The sequence below is a fragment of the Triplophysa rosa genome, linkage group LG6 (genome assembly GCF_024868665.1).
Source record: "Triplophysa rosa linkage group LG6, Trosa_1v2, whole genome shotgun sequence".
Taxonomy (NCBI): domain Eukaryota; kingdom Metazoa; phylum Chordata; class Actinopteri; order Cypriniformes; family Nemacheilidae; genus Triplophysa; species Triplophysa rosa.
In genome coordinates, this window is record NC_079895.1 from 667,376 (window position 1) to 689,682 (window position 22,307).

A 22,307-nucleotide genomic window follows, 5' to 3' on the forward strand; every position below is an offset into this window, starting at 1 on the left:
TCTCTCTCTCTCTCTCTCTCTCTCTCTCTCTCTCTCTCTCTCTCTCTCTCTCTCTCTCTCTCTCTCTGTCTCTCTCTCCCTCTCTCTCTCTCTCTCTCTGTCTCTCTCTCTCTCGCTCTCTCGCTCTCTCTCTCTGTCTCTCTCTCTCTGGTCTGACCGATGACAGAACACAGAGCAGCAAACACACGCTGACAGGAGAGGTTGAATGTTTCCACTCATGAAGTAAAAACATGACTGGGACTCTGTTAGACTGGACCTGCGGTGCTTTAACATGACAACATTTCAACACTTCAGATTACAAACAGCTGCTGACACGTGTGAGAGTTGTGTTTGTGATTGATACACGGGTGATTGTGTGTGTGTGTGTGTGTGTGTGTGTGTGTGTGAGTACCTGCTGGTTTTTTCCAGTAGATGCGGAGCTGTAGTTGTCCGTCCTGATAATACGGTGTGCCCACCTCCAGCGCACCTGAGCTTCTCTTTCCTGACACAGAACTCAGAGCCGGAATCTTTCTCATCTTAGACACTGGATCTAAAACAACACAAATATAGGAAGAGATAACTCCGTTTAAAAAAGCAGTTTATTAAAAACGTCATAAAAAGCATTTCTTATGTTATCATGTTTTTATTGTGTTTTATTGTGTTAGTTAGCTGTATTTATTATTGAGTTTGGAAGCAAACTCCGTCTTTCTATATTATAGTTAGATTGGTTTCATGCTCAAATGATCTTCCATCTTTCCTGAATGTGTAAAATGAAGGAGAGCTGAACAATACACTGAAAGGGGTATCATTAAAGGAAAAGCAGCATGTGTAGTTGTGGTCGTACTGGAGTGTTTGTGTTGCTGTGGGTCTATGCGGACGGATGCTTTGGCGCTCTTCAGTCGTGTTTGAGACCAGTATGTGACGGACTGAACCTCAACCGTGTAAGTGAAGTCGGTGTGAAGTCCGTCCAGATCAACAGAGAATTCAGCCTGAAAAACAAAGAATCAAACACACGTTTACTCATCACATCCACGACACACACAGACACGTCATACGACCTTTATATTTTCAGCTATTTCTCTTCTCTTCTCTGAAATACGTGCGTTTATAAACAGATGAGTTCTTTCACAGCATATACAGTTAAAACCAACAAATGACTCTGATTATTATCTTTAAAACAAGAGCATTTATCTGTTTGGTTTGTTTTTCAAAGGCATGAAGTCTTTTTTCTTTCTTTAATCAAATTAGTTTCAGACTTCAGAAGTTGAAAATAAACTCCAGGATTGTGGCATTGGAAACACATGTGTGTCTCACCTGAACTCATGATGTCAAGAGCTCAGCTTCTGTTTTTCACATTCAGTTATTGGTGGAGATAGTTTTGGCATTCCATCCTCGGCGGGTTACTAACTCCAGCCCGAGGTGATGAGGTGGAAAACAGCGGCGTTTGTGTCAACACACGGATCAGGTGTCGGAGACTTTATGAACACTTTCACTGTGGTCTCGCACGTGTGTCACGGTCAACAACATTCTCACCTCCGTCAAACTCAATTACTGTATATAGAGCAAGCCTTCACCACAACACCGCTGCGCTCTCTCTTCAGCACATCCAAACAAACACTCGTGAATATACCATGACCGTATTCTACCTGATCTATAGCTTCATGTTTAAATCCCACACTGCAGTATTCTTAAGTGCCTACTATAGTAAGCTAATGTACGCTACAGTATTGTGGGGTGTATGCTACACACAAAACACTGACATACAAACATCAGAGAAGCACATTTACCCCGTCTGTGGTCTTTCGTCTCTTTCTTCTGGAGGGTCTCAGTGATTTTCCAGGCACGGTCCAGCTACAGAAGATTTTAAAGTGATGGACGGGGATGTCAGATTCTACAGGAAGAGTCCAGTTGAGTCTGACCGTCATCAGACCGTCCTGCCCCACGCTGATGTTGGTCGCTCTCAGGTCAGATGGGGTTGGAGGTGCAGATGGATCTGATCAACGCAACATTTTAATCTGGGGTTAGTTTTTTAACATGATGTCAAATAAACACTAACATCATGTACCAGTGGAGCTACAGGAACACACACAAACACAGTCATTGTCCTGCTGTCGTTCAGAACACTAGACAGCTGAAGGGATGGTGAACGTCTGAGGGATATGATGTCATTCAGTGTTCAGGAAACAGAGTCAGCCCAATGAGATTTGAATAGGAAACAGTCCAGACCAGAGACACAGTCACTTCCTGTTATTAAAGTTCACCTGAACACCACCACCCAACGAACCAAATGTTGGACAGGTCATCCGTTTGTGTGGGACGCCACTGAAAGCTAGCGTAAATACTGGGATATAATAATGGAATTAAACACTTTATTTCTACCTTTTTGCTCCTAAAATAATTTTCTTTTTAGTCCTTTCCAACTACAACATAATTAAGGCATAGATCAAATGTTATATAACATATATTTCAATGTAAGGTTAACCGTCTCTTCAATTTTTGAGCACAGAACAGACGCGGAGTCATCATGTTGTACACTTTAAATATCTTCTCAAAAAGAGAAAACTAAAAGAATAAAAAACAAACAAATAATGAAAAAGAGTTTCTATTTTAAAATGTATTGTTGTTAAATCATGCATTTCATTAGTTGCAAATCTTTTTTATTTTAATACGCTAACCACAATGAATCTATAAGCTAAACACGGTTTCAAAGCGACACAGTTGATCATGTTTTAGTGAGTTTTTATCCGGCAAGTTGACATGAGAGGATCACATGTCAGACGTCACGGCCTCTCGATGACTGAATCACTGTCTTCTCATACATGGGATAAAAGTCAGGCTTTAAAAAAGAGTTGTGTTTGTATGAGCTCGCTGGACACTGGTGTGCACCGGGTGCTGCTTTTGACACAGCGCTGTTAAATAGTTCAATAAACACTGGCGCAAAAAAGAACCCGTTTCTTCATGTGACAACTGAAAACCAACAGACTGATGAAAATGAGGTACATTTTCTCAATATGCGAGGAAGGGTGAAAATGCTGTGCGGTACAAAACACACACACACACACACACGCACGCACGCACGCACGCACGCACACACACACATGTCTGGTTTACTATCTCCGTGGGGACAGTCCATAGGCGTAATGTTTTTTATACTGTACAAACTGTATATTCTATCCCCGACCCCTAAACCTAAAGATCATAGAACACTTTTTGCATTTTTAGATTTAAAAAAATATTGTTCTGTACAATTTATAGGCTTTTTTGCCCACCGGGATATAAAAACAAGTCCACACGCACGCACGCACACACATCTCAGAAGACAGCACACAGCTGTCATTTGTTCACATCATTCCTCCTGGATCACAAACTATCCTGACACACTATTTTACAGCCTGACACGACATCACCGTTACTCCTACATCATGTGTGTGAGGCACAGTTTTACTATAATAAAAGTACAGTGAAGCTTGTGAGGGGTGTTCTGGAGAAGAGCGGCATGACCCAGAGCAGTATTATAGGTAATAAAACTACAGCTGTTCAAACACCTTTCTTAACTGAAACCAAATATAATAAAGACCAAAAAACTTCGACTGAACAAAAATGAGAAATGTTGCCTCAGTTATGAACTGAAATAAACTTACATTTAAATACGTTTAAGATGAGGCACTAAAATTATACCAAAACTAAACTAAAATCAAACCTAAATAGCAATATTAAAATCAAACAAATCAATAATAAAATGAAAAAAGCATAGAAGAAAATGACTCGAATTCAAACTTAAATTAACATGAAAACTAAAAAAGCCGACTGAAGACATTAAAATACTATAAAGTAAAATAAAAACTCAAATGAATGAAAAAAGAAAAATAACAGCATACAGAAGTGGAATAACACGAGTTAACGATACTATTCATTCATAATCACCGAATCAAGAATCTCAGAATGAAATCTTACATCTCACGTATGTGTCATAAAGTGCACTATTTCTGTTTTAATTCAATTTAATTCAGTTCCCTAGACAACATGATAAATAACACAAGATTACTGATCTGTTTGAAAAGAAGGGCAGTGAATGTCCTTCAGCATTTCTGTCTCAACATTCTTGACTAAAAAAGGCCGTTAGATGAAAAGATGCGTTTGGTCGAAGGTTCCACCTGTCTGAACTGTAAACGCTGAAGGGATATTGAGTGTCGGCCCACCAAAGAAGACTCACCTCTGGACGAACGGAAGTGTTTGCTGGGAGCCGTGAAGCCGCGGGTGCCGTGAACATTAACCGCCGCCACACGGAACTGATACCACCTGCTCGGTCTGATGTCGGTCAACAGGACGCGCTCTTTGGCTATCTGAGGGTCACAGAGGTCACGAGCAGAGGTCAGGGGTCACGTACATTTAGTGCTGAAAATGAGCTGGGAATCTGATCTATTTGAAAACATGAAAGAGGTGAAGCTTATTAAAAGACCAGGGGCTGTGAGAGACATGTCTGCATCCTTCTGGTGTTTCACTTCACATCGCATTTAAAGGAACACATCACACACTAAACTGGACAAAATGAGAACTTTTCAATCTTTAGTTGAGTCTTTGTTGTACATCCTGTGATCTGTTTTAGAGAAATACATCAAGGTGAAGAAGGAGAATATCAGGGACGTCTTGAGTTCTGCAGTTTCACCACCTTACATCTGTTCAATTGGACTGACCTGCGCCACGTCCTGCCACTGGGTGGCGTCATCTTCACTGGGGTGAATGCCAAAGTTCCAGCGGCGCTGGAGGACATACAGAACCGGTTCTACTGAGATGTTGAAGCGCGATGACCAGCGTATTTCCAGCTGACCTGAGGAATCCTCCAGAAACACCAACTCCTTCCTGGGCTTCAGAGGAGCTCCTGAGAGAGACAGAGAGAGAGATTACCGTGTGAAGTGATATGCGTTTGTGTCCATCAAAATCTATATAAAAAGAGAAAATAATCAAACGAGATCATATCTGGAGTATTCGTATGTTTCTGTACTATATCAAATTCAAATCTAGTGTTTGTGTAATAAAAAACACAATGTGCAGCTCAAACACAAACAGACTCTGAAGCTCAACAAGCTGCTGACTTCCATTTAACCTTCAAAGCCTTAAAACATTATCCATATGCAAGACATTAAAGATTTATTAAGTAGAAAGCTCTGTGAGAAAGAAGAGATCTGCCCTGTGATTGGGTCATCTGCAAGAAACACTTCTCATCTCATGTATCTGCAGACAGCAGGTTCTTTCAATCTGTGGCACTTCACAAATGTTTTCCGCTGTAATCCAGCAGGAGAAAGGGTAAACCCACCCACACACACCGCGGTTTTACTCATGTGCTCAGGGTACGTGTTTGTGTCTGTGTGTGAGTCGGTATTAATTGATGTTTGACGCTGACAATCGTGTGTGAGATTTAAAGCAGTGGATTCTCAGCGGGGAGAGATAAATAACAGCTGTACAGGATTGACATGTGGTTGCGCCTGACACAATCACACAACATTCCTTCACAAACCTTCTTCTGTGCTGCTGGAAACACATCAACACATCATGACAACGTCCAATAACCACACACACACACACACGCACACACACATACACACGCGCACACACACACACACATACACACGTGCACACACACACATACACACGTACGTGCACACACGTGCACATACACACACACACACGCACACACACACACACACACACAGATATACACACACATGCGCGCACGCATAAAAACGTGCACACACACACACACACAGATATACACACACATGCGCGCACGCATAAACATGTGCACACACACACACACACACACGTGCACATACACACACACATGTACATACACACGCACATACACACACACACACACATGTGCATGCACACATAAACGTGCACACACACACGCACACATACACACGTACGTGCACACACGTGCGCACACACACACACACATGTACATACACACACACACACATGTGCATGCACACATAAACGTGCACACACACGCACATACACACACGTACGTGCACACACGTGCACATACACACACACACACGTGCACATACACACGTGCACATACACACACACACACGTGCATATACACACGTGCACATACACACACACATGTACATACACACGCACATACACTCACACACACACATGTGCATGCACACATAAACATGCACACACACACACACCACACAACACGTGCACACACACACACCACACACACCACGTGCACAGTACACACACACAACGTGCACTACACACGTGCACATACAACACAATGTACATACCAACACGCACATACACACACACACACACATGCTGCATCAACCACCATAAACGCTGCACCACACACACACCAACACACCACATACACACGTACGTGCACCCACACGTGCACACACACACACACACAATGTACATAACCACACACACACACATGTGCAGCACACATAACGGCACACGACACGCACAATACACACTACGTACGTGCACACGACGTGCACGATAACACACAACACACCGTGCACATACACACGTCACATACACACCACACACACCGTGCATAATACACACGTCACATACACACACACATGTACATTACACAACGCACATACACGTCACACACACACATAGAGTGCATGCACACATAAAACTATTGCACACACACGCACACACACCACACACAACACACACAACACACGTGCACATACACAACACACATGGCCATGCACACATCCTATACGCGTGCACACAATCACGCATCACACACCACACACACACACACACACACGTGCACATACACACCTGCGCACACATGCACGCACACACATGCACGCACACACATGCACACACACTCACACACACGCACGCACGCACACACACGCACGCACACACACATACACACACATGCACACACACGCACGCGCCCATACACACACACGTGCACGCGCACACACACACACATGCGCGCACACACAGAAGAATAATCTTTGGAGAAAATGGTTCTTTGGTGAACCAAAAGTGTCTCTTCTATGGCATCACTGTGAAGAACCTTTAGTCTTTTTAAGAACGCACACATTTCAAATAAAATCTAGATCTTCAGCAACCTTTACAACAGTTGAAACTAAAGCGATTCTTTCATAACGCACGGCGCTTGATGAATACGCAGCGTCAGCGAGAATCTTTGAAGTCAGAGGAAAGCAGAGGCGCTGTTCTGAATCTCCGACTCCGACTGAAAGGACCCCACAGGCGTCAGGGACGCACATCTGTGTCTCTGTCCTCACATCCTCCAGCACAACACAGTTACATCCACTGCCCACCTGCATGAACATCTGAGAGCGATCGGGCCGTGAGCGAGCGTCAACGCTCCATTTCATCTTTTAATCGTTTCCAGCATCATCCACGCTCATCATCTCGATCGTATCTGATACAACAGAGAGAAAAAGCATTCCACACGCTCGCACAGCCGTCATCATACGTTTGTGTCTCTTGTAGAGCGCTGATGGGGTCTGGAGTTTAATAAAAGGCTTTGAAGCTTTCAGCAAATTAGGAGAAACCGGCAAGTCTGACATGAATAAAGATTCTTAAGGACGAATCACAAAGTGTCCTTCACTCCACTGCCAAAGTTCAGAACGTTTGTTTCACAATAATGCACAACCTCATCTGGAGACATGCGATGCATCATAAGCCAGTGTTTGTACCTTTATAGAGATTCTTTGGCACCTGGCAGGTGTGACCGCAGCCGTTGGAGCAGCATTTCTTCACAGCGGAGCATTCAGCATCCGTCTCGCAGCTCTCCACACACGCCGCTGCGAATCCGCTGGCACGCTCCGGCGCCGGGCAGTCGCCTTGTTTCTGACTCTCAATGGAGCGCAGGAACTCACAGCTCGTGAGACACTCGTAATGCTTCTTTGGAAAGTGCGTCTATAAAATTAAGAAGAGAACACAACGTGTTATTCAAACAGAACAGCGCTGACAGTTTCAGCCGGTGTGAGAAAATACTGCTGAAGTACCTCACACAGGTCCTGACACTGGTTCTCCTGCAGGTCCCATGATGCCTTGCAAGGTTCTAGACACTAAAAGAAAGAGACAAAAGACAAACTGTCAGTTCATCACAGATCTGATGTTCATATTGACCTCTTTAATATCTCAATGATTTCTCCTACACTGAAAAAAACGACTTGTAAAATATACTTAATACAATCCAATTTGCACAAAATTTTTTCAAGTAAAATGTGCTGCTATAATTCAAATACAACTTACTAACCGGAATCAAGTCAATTCTACTTATTAAATACATCTAGTTTTTGTAAGAATATCAAGTAAATGTTACTTGAAGTACAGTGTTGAAGTCTCGAGACTCGGACTCGGTCTTGAACTCGGTCTCGAGACTCTATTTTAATGGTCTTGGTCTTGTCATGGACTTGTGTGCATTTTGACTCGGTCTCCACTCGTACTCGAACATGTTCGGAATTGGACTTATGCCCGAGTCCACTCGAGTCCCAGCATTGAAATATTAAATACATTGAAAAGACGTCCCTTTATGGGCCAAAAATGAAAGTTGTTTCTATAGCTTTTCACGGCGTCTCCTGATTGTGTAATATTGATGTCCAGTCTGTACAAAGTAAAAACTGGTTGAAATTTTGAGTTTACACATGGAAATAAATGAAGTGAGACTCTTTGAAATAAACTGAGCTGAATGATTTGAGTGCAGTAAGATAGCAAGCAACCATTGAATCAAGGTTAAAATGGATGATTTGTCAATGTTCATTGCATTGAATCAGTATCACTTTTGTACCTGCAAAAATCACCATTAGTGTGATCTTTTTTAGCCCCTTTAGTTGAGCTCTTGGCTCTTCTATTTTAATGTTAAATTAGGTTTCCTTCAGCCATAACTGTGTTAAAATACATTAGTTGTAGCAAAGAGATGATTACTTCTGAATGGTAATGCATGCATTTTGAAATTGTTTAGATCACTGTTAATAATTGGGTTTGGTTTATTAATGTGTCAGCTCTGTGGATTGTAGTTTGATTACTGTGATTTTTTTAGGAATTAACATATTCACAATCTGTTAAACCACTTTAACACACAACGACATCAAGAATCTGCATATGAAACTCAACAATGGTGACAATCAACAAAAGAAAGCTTCATGCTGCAATGCATGCTGGGTGATCTGTTTATCTGAATTATTTTGACCATTGTCATCATTGTTGAGGGTTGTATGATGAGGGTTGATGTCAGTGAAATATGTTTGTTTATTTTCTCTCAATACTTGTGCGTTGGCTAGCCAGAGCACTCAGACCAGTCATCAATTGATCAATAATGTTTAAAACTAATACATGTTATTACAGCCTGACAATTTCCACGAGAACAACCCCAACTTTTGTAAAAGCATGTCTGTCTTTCACAGTGCACAAGTGTTTTTATAACACTATTACATGACCTGAATTAATTAATTTAACAATAGTCAAGGATCAAGAGCCCAACTAAAGCAAACACTGATCACAATAATGGTTATTATTGTGGGTACAAAACTCATTTCACAGAGTCTCATTTCATTTATTTCCATGTGAAAACTGAAAGTAGTCTGATAAACTCCAGATTTGAACCAGTTTTTACATTGTACCAAGGTCCCCTGTACGTCAATATCAGACGTTCAGAAAACGTAATAATGGGCCAATAAAGGGACGTCTTTTCAACATCGAAAGATGCAGAAAAGACGTCTTTTGGACATATCTTTGGTCAGGGGGAAGTCATAATTGTAATAAAATTACCTTTACAACACTTACTATGTGGCCTTTTTTTACCCTCAGCTAATAATATTTTTTAACTAATATCAGTCTAAGTAAATAAAACACATGCCATAGTATATTTAATGCACTGAGCACTCTATGAGCTCGGTGCCAGTTTTATTGTTTCCACCAAACATTTAACATATTCTTGAAGATTTCTATAGGTCTCGTCTCAGATCTCTTGTCCTAGGACTCGGACTTGACTCGGACTCGACCCTCTCTGGACTCGGTCTTGACTCGGACTCGACCCTCTCTGGACTCGGTCTTGACTCGTACTCGACCTACTCTGGACTCGGACTTGACTCGGACTCGAATGAGCTGGTCTCGACTACAACACTGTTGAAGTAAACAAAAAAATGACGCTGAACAAAAACATGTGTGTGACTCGAACGTCACGGATCACTTACTTTCGTATTGAAATCTATTATTTTTACAACATAGTTGATCAAGTGAGAAGAGACTCTTCTCTCCGCTCTTCTGAACAACGGTCACAACTTAAAATACCCAAACTTAAAAATAATACCAAATCTCTCCTAAATCTCAAAAATAAATCAACACAAAACACGAACACAAAGTCTTTCTTTTTACTGAAAAACACTTCAAATGACAGTTAATCTGGAAAATTAATCCCCTAATGCAGTCAGATGCAAAGCATGCTGGGAACTACGGATCAACTGCCAAGGTAGTTATATCTAAAAAACACAAAATATATAAGTCAACTTAATTTGACCCTTTTAAATGGGTTTAACATAATCAAATTGTGTTGGATTTACTTAATAAATTGTTCGATTAAATTACTCAAACTAAATAATTAAAATATTTTATTCCCAAGATTTTTATGTTATTTTAACTCAATTTTTTGTTAAAAACAGGAACATAATTATATCAAGTATATTTTTATTATTTATTTTCATAAAATCTACTAAGGCACATAATCATTTTTTTCAGTGTAGTCATGAATGAGATCAAATGAAGAAATCCTGCATCTCATATTTATCCACGACGTGTCAAACTGAGCTCAGATTGGTCTCGTCAATATCAATAGAGATCTCCATATCAACTCGAACATTTCTCATCACATTTACTCAAATCCAGATGATTTCACCTCTACGATCTACATTCATTTACACCTCCAGACTCTTCATGTGTTCACACAATCACATTTGATTTGTAAAATCACATCAATCAAGCGAATAAAAAGTGAGATGGCGTCGTTCTCGGCAGGCTTCGGTCACGCAGATGTTTGGTATCATGACAGATCCTTCCTCACATACAGACGAGAGAAACGTCCGTGAGCGCAGAGCTGTGCTTCTGTACCGCCGCTGGTCTGAACCCAAACCACACGAGAGCAGCCAAACCAAAACCACTCAGACCTTTTCAATTTCAATCCGCTCACATAGCCGCCGTTCACAGACAGATGTGAGAACAGAGACAATAACCTGTGACACGTGCTGTGATGGCGCTGATTCAACAGATCATTCACACAGTGAGGACGACACGAACGCCGTGAGATATGAGATGTTTATGAGATTTTAATGAGCTCATTAGGCAGCGCTATCAATAACGAGTCTCTGGCAGTGAAATCTTTATTTGCTGTTAAATGGAGTATGACTCGGCACACACAAACATCTCTCTGCCAGCAAACGCAAACATAGCGTGAAGTTTTGTGAGCACACGACTCGATCCTGTCAGAAATCACTGTAAAGCACCAGACATCACATCAAAACTATTTTAAAACACATTATCACACGGCTGGTTGGAAAGCTTGATTCTGATTGGCCGGTCGTGACATTTGCAGGTTCGTTATTCCCAGATAACAACCGCTCAAAACTAATAACACACGGTAACCCGGATGCAGCAAATCATTTTGACAGTTTTTTTGACAAATGAAATATAAATATGTCTTTTAATCACATATATGACAATATATTTACAAACGATTAAACCAAATTACCCGTTCATGATGTTTGAGCGTCGTTTCTTACTTTAAAACCGAAACTAAATGGATTTTCCTCGCGGAAGGTCTGCATTCGGTAAAAATGAGCTGATCAAATATTTCTAATTCACATTTTATGTCCAGTTTTCGCTCATGTGGCAAGTAGCCGTGTAATAAGCAGGATAATGTACAAGCAGCCGGCTGTTATCGCCAAATAAGACCCTCCACGTTTACATGGACGTCAGTAATCGAATGATTTACCTTATTCTGAGTAAGCTAATATTATGATTAAGGTGTTTACATGAGTTGCTTTAAGAATATACCTTTCATGTTCCCGTTTTACATGTTACACCACATAGTTGGATTAATGGCATACGTCATTACGTCCCTAAACGCCGCCGTTCAACGTTCCCTCCATAATTTCATGTATCAACAAACAGTTGGTCTTCGCCATGGTACCACATTCAGTGTTTGGTGTTTCATTTATTTTCTAGAATTGTTGGCATCTTTCTTGTTTCCCACTTTCTTGCTTGAAGCCATGTTGTTGGCCGTAAAACGAAACGGCTGTCCCCTGCCGTGCGTGTGTGTAACCTGTCGCAAAGTGCCGCGAAAGTTTAGGCGTGTACATGTCTATAGCGCACTTCCATAATGCCACTAAAATAGGAGTACTCCACCCGTCTTAATTCATTTGCGTTTACTACCATTATGAGTTTAGACGGATTAATAATATTTTGGTACAATGTTATGGTTTATGTCACATTATTGGAGCAGAAATTGTATTAAATTAATATTATCATCTTGTGTTCCTCAATTTAAATGTATTAACACAACTATAACTGCTGGAACACCTGTGTTTCTTGAACTAAAGGTGAGGCAGATGTGTTACAGCGTGTGAGTTATGAAGGAAAATGTGAAGGATTATTGTCACAGTTAACTCAACTCAACTCAACTTTATTTATATAGTGCTTTTTACCATTTTCATTGTTACAAAGCAGCTGTACATGAGACATATTGACTATAAGCAAAACAATTAAAGTTGTACCTGCAAAACTCGAATTTACTTGAATGAAACATTAAATGATTCCTCTAAAAGTGATGAGTGTTCAGCAGCTTCACTTTCTCACATCCATATTGTCCATTAACCAAAAAAAATGCATTTGATTTTTATCCAGCAATCCACCTGATGTACCGCTCAACAGCTTGTGTACAAACACATGTAGTGTAATCTAGCACACATGGAGTCATTGTATTGTGTGGATTGTGAGGGTTTTGTGAGGTCAGAGCATGTGCAGGTGTGTGTAAAGACCGACATGAGAACAGATGTCCCGCCTCTATTATTAATGTTAACAAAGATGTTCATCAATCACGTCTGCTCTCAAACGTCCATTGAATTGAATAGCACGTAACGGAGTTGTAGAAACACAAAAGAAACGCACAAACTAGAGCTTGTACATACTATATGTAATTCAGATTAGAGATAAACACGTGCTCATAAACTAAATGCGAGGAAGCTGACACAACCGAGAAGGAAAAAAGAGTGTGTGTGGAAAATGTGCTGGAGTAAATGGAGCGTGAGCCACTGAAAACACCGCCTCGGGCTACACAACTACACAACTCCAGCAGAAATAATGAAGAGATCAGGAATGAAAGGACAGTAAGACTCAACACCAGGTGTGTTTACTCAATAAGGTGTGTGAAGAAACACACGAGACATCTTTGAGAAGTGTATTATTCTGAATGAAAAGCTTCAACCCCTTGGTTACTGTTGCTAGGATTGATGAGCTTTATACAGAAGAGCCCTGACATGAACACTCTCACGAACGCACACCCACACACCCACACACGCACCCACACACACGCGCACACACACGCGCACACACACGCGCACACACGCGCACACACACACACGCACAGCGCACACGCACAGCGCACACACACACACACACACACACGCACACACACACACACACACGCACACTCATGCACACACACACATGTCTGGTTTATTACTGGTATGTTTTTTATACTGTACAAACTGTATATTCTATCCCCTATCCCTAACCCTATCCCTAAACCTAAAGATCATAGAACACTTTTTGCATTTTTAGATTTGTAAAAAATATTGTTCTGTACAATTTATAAGCTTTTGTGCCCATGAGGACCTCAATTTTGGTCCCCACAGTGACACGAGTCACCATGTGTGTGTGTGTGTGTGTGTGTATGTGTTCATGTTTGTATATCCCGGTGGGGACCTAAACCTGAATACACACCAACACATGGGGACTCGTGTCACCGTGGGGACCAAAATTGAGGTCCAATTGTACAGAACAATATTTTTTAACAAATCTAAAAATGCAAAAAGTGTTCTATGATCTTTAGGTTTAGGGATAGGGTTAGGATAGGGGATAGAATATACAGTTTGTACAGTATAAAAACATTACGCCTATGGACTGTCCCCACGGAGATAGTCAACCAAAGCTGCGTGTGGTGTGTGTGTGTGTGTGTGTGTGTGCGTGTGTGTGTGTGTGTGTGTGTGTGTGTGTGTGTGTGTGTGTGTGTGTGTGTGTGTGTGTGTGTGTGTGTGTGTGTGTGGCTGATGTTTACACTGAAGTGTGGTGATGAGGTCACAGAGCTCCAGTAGATCTTAATGATCATCACAGAGAGAGAGGGGAGAAACATGAGCCGTGTCTGTTTAGTGTTACATGTGACCAAGCACATATGCGTGTCATCGATCTGAATTCAAAAGAAATTCACACACACACACTACACACTACACAACACAACACACACACACACTCCGCACAACACACACACACAGCACCACACACCACACCACACACACCACACACACACACACAACACACAACACTACGGCTTTGGGTTGACTATCTCCGTGGGGACAGTCCATAGGCGTAATGTTTTTTATACTGTACAAATACTGTATATTCTAAACTATATTCATCCCTATCCCTAACCTATCCCTAAACCTAAGGACCTCAATTTTGGTCCCCACAGTGACACGAGTCCCCATGTGTTGGTGTGTATTCAGGTTTAGGTCCCCACCGGGATATACAAACATGCACACACACACACACACACACACACACACACACACACACACACACACACACACACATTCCTGTCACTTGTTTCCCACTACAGTGTGTTGTTTTCTTGAGCATCAGTGAATGTGTGTACAGAAGACACATAGAACATCACAAAACACACAAACACTCACTGAAAGATACACAATGTAATAAACACCAAGACAATATAAAGATCCGTCTTCCTTTTTATATGAAATACTTTGAAAATTTGTCATAAAATGATGATTTTAATTCTGTTAAATCTGTGGACAAAACAAACCGTAACATTGACTCTAAAGAGAGAGAAAAGTGTTCTCAAATATCATATAAATGATTAATGTAGACGCTGAGAGAGAGAAACCAACAACAAAAGAGTCTGAGACGCTTTCATACATTATACATGTGCTGCTCAAACACACGCGTGTTTATTTCATGAGCTGAGGAACCACACGACTGGACTGAGATCTGCTTTAAACTACATAACACTGACAGACAGATCAACTAACATCACTTATTACACCTCGAACTATTTCAATAAACAAAATCTAACTGCTCAATGTCTTGAGAAACTCAGAGGAAAAATGTTTCGGTCCATACTTCAGAAACTAAGTTTGCATTTTTAACAATTCATTTATCCCATTTAAAATGAGCTGACGGAAGGTAAAAGCAGTAAAAAAAACATTTAAAAACAAATACATACATCTCAAACTGAAATGTTGACGCTAAGAAAACATTCCCGTGTCCTCACGCATCCGTTCATACACAGAGTTCAGATGAGCGGGATATTTTGGGACTGAAACTCAAGCTCAATTAATCTTCTTTCCTCTCTGGGATCCGTTTACAAATCATGACACGACACCTCAACACGACGAATCCATCAAAACAGGGTCAGATGAGAGATAAGAGGCTCTGGGAAATCAAGAACCTATTTAAGGGGTCTGCCGTCGTCAGGTGATATCTGATTTACTGAGAACCCTGATGACAGAAAACATCTGGGAGATGACAACTTATAAAACAACGACAATGTTGAAGGAATCCTTGAATGACACTAGTTTCATATACTTTTTTAAAGGGGTCATATGACACGTCTAAAATGAATATTATGTAGGGCTGAACGATTAATCGAAATCGAATCGCAATCGCGATGTGAGACGTTGCGATTTGCTAATCGCAAGAGGCTGCGATGTGGAAGCGATGTGAAAAATAGGAAACGCGTCTGTTCCAAGCCCGCTTTGAGTGGCATTCTTGCTAACCAACTGAGTGAGCGCAGCTCCATTATGCCTAATCAGCACTGCCCCAGCCAACTGCATAAACGTCCGTCATTAAAAAAAAAAAACATACAGAAGGCAGGAGAGAGACAGTGTGTGTTATTATGGCATCTGCAGAGTCAGATCGATCATTAGGCAAATAAATACTAAAGAACCGTCCAATTCAGAAGACCGCACACACAGCCTGTGTCATACTCGCGCGACTCTTCCCCGCCTTGCCCCTCTCGCGGACGAGCCGTTTAAACTTGACGCGCATACACAGCCTGTTTCGTAATGTATGGCGTTATTATAATGACAAATGTCGCGAGCGCATTATTACAAGGCGAGAGCGCATTCTTGTCATACGAGCGCGCGAATCTCTCCGCTCGCACGCCCATTTCCTTTGCTCGTGCACAAAACTGGATGCGCGCTTTCAACTATACGCTGCTCTCTTATGAATTTTCTCTCCTCTCGCTCAGTGAGCGTGTGCGCACTCAAAATGCGTGCCGTGCGTCCACGAATCCTTTGGTACTCTTGCTCTCGAGAGGTCCTCCTGTGTGTTCCAGGCATTATAGGCTGTCAAAAGTAGTCAACCAATCAGGGATAGGCTTCCACGTCGGGCCAATGAAAACGCGACCTCTTAACTACAGTAGGCCTAATTGTTAAAAATGCTTGATGAAAAGAGTTGTTTTTCGTGTTCTTTTCTACAAAAGTGTCATGTTAATGTGTAATTCTTGTAAAATAGTACATTGTAAATTGCTGAGTTTCATTCTTATAAAATCTTTTAATATATAAACCTTTTAATGAGTGGATTCTTGCGTGTGGGTAGGTGGGTGGATGGGGGGCACCATGAGGTCTTAATACGCCTCTGGATCCACCACGTTCTCAGGTAACAATTTTAATATATTTGATGCAACATTATTAATCAAATGTATATTATAAATGAACGGTAAGGGAGCGTTTGGTATATTGCATAGAAGTTCAGTTTTATGCCCTGAACTTCTGGAACACTGAATGCAGAACACTTACAGTGTCTGTCTGCAAACGCATTAAATGCATAACCAAATAGGTATAGAATATTATATGATTTTCCAAATGCTCCAGTGCTATTATTGTTTTGATATGTACCGTTACTTGTAGTAAATATTATTTTAGAATAAAGCTAACTTAAGACACCAATCTAAATTGTTCGGTAATCAATTTAGTACTATTTTGACAATACTATGTTTAGTGTAGGACATGCATGAGGACCACATGAACTTGAGGGTGTTGGCCTGTTTTGTCTGAATAACATGGTAGTTAAACTGACGTTTATATGTAGCCTACAAAGCATCCTAATGCCCCGTTCATTTCTAATACACATTTGACTAATAATGTTGCATCAAATATATTAATATTGTTACCTGAGAACGTGGTGGATCCATCTTGCTTCGTTGAAAACGTCGAGTCACTTTCAACCAATAAGATGCCATGTAAGAGGTCGCGTTTTCATTGGCCCGCCGTGGAAGCCTATCCCTGATTGGTTGACTACTTTTGACAGCCTATAATGCCTGGAACACGCAGGAGGACCTCTCGAGAGCAAGAGTACCAAAGGATTCGTGGACGCAAGGCAACGCATTTTGAGTGCGCACACGCTCACTGAGCGAGAGGAGAGAAAATTCATAAGAGAGCAGCGTATAGTTGAAAGCGCGCGATCCAGTTTTGTGCACGAGCAAAGGAAATGGCGTGCGAGCGGAGAGATTCGCGCGCTCGTATGACAAGAATGCGCTCTCGCCTTGTAATAATGCGCTCGCGACATTTGTCATTATAATAACGCCATCATAATGACGTTTATAGTACTTGAGTCCGGCTCGGGCACCTGGCAATATGGACGAGGCTTGACGCACGCGCGCACCCTGTGTAAACTCACGCCTAGCTCCGCGTTTCAAACAAATGTAAATTCTATCTAACTGTTTTGCTAATTTCACTTGGATGAAATTAAACATTCAGCACATTTTTTACTTGTTTTAAAAAATCCCACATACTTAAACAATAATAAATCAGCCTATGTAAACTATGAACTATTTTAATAATTCACTAACACAATAGAAAATGTTATGGATTTAAGGGTTACAATGGGAGTTGTATTTGTTTTAATGGAAACTATAATAGTGTACACTGGTATTTGGATTCTATTGGTGTGATGTAATCTGGAAGTTGGGAACCAATTGAACAACAGTAAGCCCTATTTGAATAATGCCCAAAGCACACTACAAAAATTAATTTTGTAATGGTTTTAATGGAAACAATTAAATGTTTTTATTTTTGTTGTTTTCTTTCAGGGTAACTATACCCATACTGTGCTCCACACAACAATATTGAATTGAAGCTTGAATTAGAAAAGTTAAAATCGCAAATCAAATCGCAATCGCAATGTCTGTCAAAAATATCGCAATTAGATATTTTCCCCAAATCGCACAGCCCTAATATTATGGTTTGTTTTAGATGTGATGTAATGTGTATACAGGATTTAAGGTTGATAAACGCTGTATTTTCCACACACCGTGCATGTTTGTATCTCCTCTTTGCTCCGCCTCTCTGAAACACACAGATTCTTTACAAAGCTCATGGCTCTGAAAGCGAGGTGTGCTGTGATTGGCCGTTCACCAGTGTGTAGTGATTGGTGGAATACTGCAAGCGTGTGAGGGAAATGTGACGCCTCTGACCATATTTGGACCATCAGGTTCCTCTTCAATTGTACTGACAGGTACGCCCACCTTACTTGAGTATACATTTGGGCGGTCTTAGTCAAATCAGACCACCAGCTGATGTAGATTTGTGGGGGTGTGGCTACACGAGGTGTTTCAGGCAGGTCTGGGTGAGCATTCGCATTTACATAGAACGACTCTTTTGTTCCCACACTTTCATTTCTGCAATTTTACACGTCTAATACATGCATGAGCAACTTATAACACACCAAAGACACAGAACAACACGTGTTCGCGCCATATGACCCCTTTAAATCAATTAGAAAAAAATGCAGGAAAGCTATTTTACTTCTATAATCATAATTTTATAAAATGTTTAAATACCTAATTTTAATAAATAAGACTGCTGAGGGGTTAGTGTATCTAATAAACACTTATTTACCATAACGCATACATGAACAAATCATATAAATATCTCTTATATCTTTCTAATCCACTGAGGCAATCATCTGAGCCATAAATACCCATGTGCCTCTATTTTATTATAATGAACCATGCGTAAAACTTTATAATAAGGTGCTATTAGTACACATTCGTAAATGCATTAGCTAACAATGAAATATTCGTTTTTCAGTATTTATTAGTCCCTGTTAATGTTAGTTCATGTCAATTCAGTTATTCATGTTAGTTCATGGTGCATTAACTAATGTTAACAGCGTCAACATTTGATTTGAATAACGTATTAGTAAATGCTGAAATTCACATGAACTAACATTACTAAATGCTGTATTAGTATTACTCATTGTTAGTTCATTAATTTTAGCTAATGCATTAACTAATTGTTAACAAATAGCACCTTATTGTAAAGTGTTACGGAAGTATTTGTGAATGATCTGCTGCTGTTTTGTCTGAAAGATTCTCCGCTGGATTCAGTGATGAAACAGTAAATGAATGATTTGTGTATAGGGGTGAATAGCAGCGTGAGTGTTTGTACAGAGATAAGACTCTCAGACACACTGATAAACAAACTTCACGCCTGCACGTCCATCGCTGTCACACACGACTTCTCTGTTTATTGCTCTGAGAGGATTTTACAGGCAGCTCTGATTCTGATAATCCCTGGAGTCTGGAAATAAACGAGAGAGTCGAGCTGTTATCTGACATCCAGGCGTCACTATACTGACAGCTGTGAGAAACCTCATTACTGACAATCCCCCGTTTATTTCTCCCATCAGTCACAGACCTAAAAAACTACCACCCATGAAAATCAGCCCGTCTCCTCTAATCGATTACAAAACTTTTCTTTACAAAGAGGCAAAACAATGAACGTGTATTTAAGAATGTCTTATGTTTGGATCATTTGACTCGTGTCCTATGTGCTTCTTGAAGAGACGTCATTGTGCACCGGATGTAACAGAGCTGAAGTACGTCATCGCCCCGTCACCGTGTGCATACACCCCAGTGAAAACAGCTGGTAATAATCATTTTTAAGTTTTATAACAAGTACAATGTCACTGAATATGTCAGCTTGATGTTATTGTAAAGTAACTTGCAGTTTTATATTTCAAACAGAGATGGCGATAGAGAGGTTAACATTATGAATTTCAGCTTTACAGTCGGCATGAAACAGAAGTAGCGATTGTATTTTTTTCCATATCGTGACGTATACCGGAGTGAAACCGAAATGAGAGAAAAATGTAGGGCGGGACTTGATTTCATCCACCGACAACTGATTGGATCGTTAAAAGGTGAAAGATCTGAACGCTAGTTTGCGATCTGTCAGTCATTGCAGCCCCGCCCTCGCACCATTCCTCCTGACCAGAAGTGAAGAGAGGTTTTCCAGAGGGGGAGGAGCTTAACGGTTTTGATTAAAGATTACAAGTGCAAATGAATTTTTAAACAATAATGATGTGCACGGAGAAATCATGTATAATAAATACTTCACCACTGTGTAAAACAATTATAATGATCATTTTTAATTTCATGCCGACTTTAAAATAATGTTGTAACGTGAGTTCATATGACAACATAATGTTAAAGATGCCGTTTCAAAGGTTTGTTTGAATGTTATTTTATTAATAGTTAGTTGTTAGGCTCAGAGGTTTCAGAGGTCATGATGGGGTCAGTGCCCACTGCTACAATAACAAAATCCTGCAGCAAACATTCCCAGAATCATCTTCATCTGACATCATTTAAAGTCTCCTGAAATGTTCCTTTTACTTCGTCATTAAAAAAAAAACTTAAAGCTGACGTTTTATTGGCTGAATGTGTCATGTACACTTCCTGTGTGGAGTGAACCCAATGAAAGCGTGCGATATAACGCTGTGTATGTCTGGACACATATATTCAGCTCCCTGGCTGCTATTTTTGCCACCCACCATGATGAGTAATGAGTGGAACAGATAGCAGACAGAAGCCTGGGTCGACCCCCCCCCCACCCCACACACACACACACGCACACACACACGGCCCATCAAACTTAACAGGCATGTCCCATCAGGGCATCTCCCGCTGGGTCCTGACCAGCCCTCCACTGCGGCCCAGCGCCACACACATACACCAGACGCCACAGCGGGACATTGATATCAGGAAGCCAATAAATCCACTCATTTAACCGTTCACTCATTTAAACTCTCAGACGGCAGAAGCGCACGCTAAAGTATTGTGAGAACGTAACAAGAACATTCCTCCGAACGCTGATGTCTTTAACAGTGACGCTGAGCAAAGGTGTTGCTAACTCATCTGCTTTACACGTTCACCAAAAGGTTCTTTGAAGTTCTTCCTGATGGACTGAAAACACTTCTGCTGGGTGGCCGCTCAAGAACGGATTCTCTTACAAAAATTATGAACCATGTTTTTTATAGTAAATGTGTGTTAAACATGCGTTTGTGTTATTTGGAGTCTTAAATTCTGTCCTCGTTTATTCTCTCTCATGCTGTCCGTGGAACACAAAATAAGATATTTTGAGACATGTCTCAGTGGTTTTGTGTTCGTACAATGTAAGGCAATGGAGTTCAGTGTTGTTTGACTTTCAACATTCTTCAAAATATCTTCTTTTGTGTTCTGAAGAAGAAAGAAATGACATGAGGATGAGTAAATGATGACGTCTCCCTTTAAACAGTACAAAAAGATGTGGTTCTCATGTTGACGCAGGGAAGAGATCATGCGGGCATTCGAAAGACTGTAGAAAGAGCCATGTCTTATGTATTACATCAAATAAAAGGGTTGTGGATTTTAAGTTTAAAAAGAAAGATAAACGTCAGGCAGGATTCCGCTTTGATTCGGATCAGTACGTGAGTAACACACTAACATACAAAGATATTTTGTTGTGTAATGTTAGTTGTGTGACGGAGAAGTTTTGAGCGTCATTGTTTAATATTGTACTCTAATATTGTAGAGAGAGAGCGAGAGAGAGAGAGAGAGAGAGAGAGAGAGAGAGAGAGAGAGAGAGAGAGAGAGAGAGAGAGAGAGAGAGAGAGAGAGAGAGAGAGAGAGAGAGAGAGAGAGAGAGAGAGAGAGAGAGAGAGAGAGAGAGACAGAGAGAGAGAGAGAGAGAGAGAGA

General features: G+C 40.8%; 1 protein-coding gene across 1 annotated transcript in view; it reads right to left on the reverse strand.

The window, feature by feature from the left end:
- LOC130556137 (anosmin-1) overlaps positions 1–22,307 on the reverse strand; it is a 56,446-nt gene that overhangs the window by 13,763 nt on the left and 20,376 nt on the right. The window contains exons 3-9 of the mRNA XM_057336869.1: positions 8,007–8,069; positions 7,695–7,917; positions 4,674–4,858; positions 4,193–4,322; positions 1,767–1,972; positions 824–968; positions 392–529 (exon numbers count right to left, since the gene is read on the reverse strand). Of these exons, the coding sequence (XP_057192852.1) occupies positions 392–529; positions 824–968; positions 1,767–1,972; positions 4,193–4,322; positions 4,674–4,858; positions 7,695–7,917; positions 8,007–8,069 (1,090 nt within the window). The remainder of the gene's footprint in view (positions 1–391; positions 530–823; positions 969–1,766; positions 1,973–4,192; positions 4,323–4,673; positions 4,859–7,694; positions 7,918–8,006; positions 8,070–22,307) is intronic.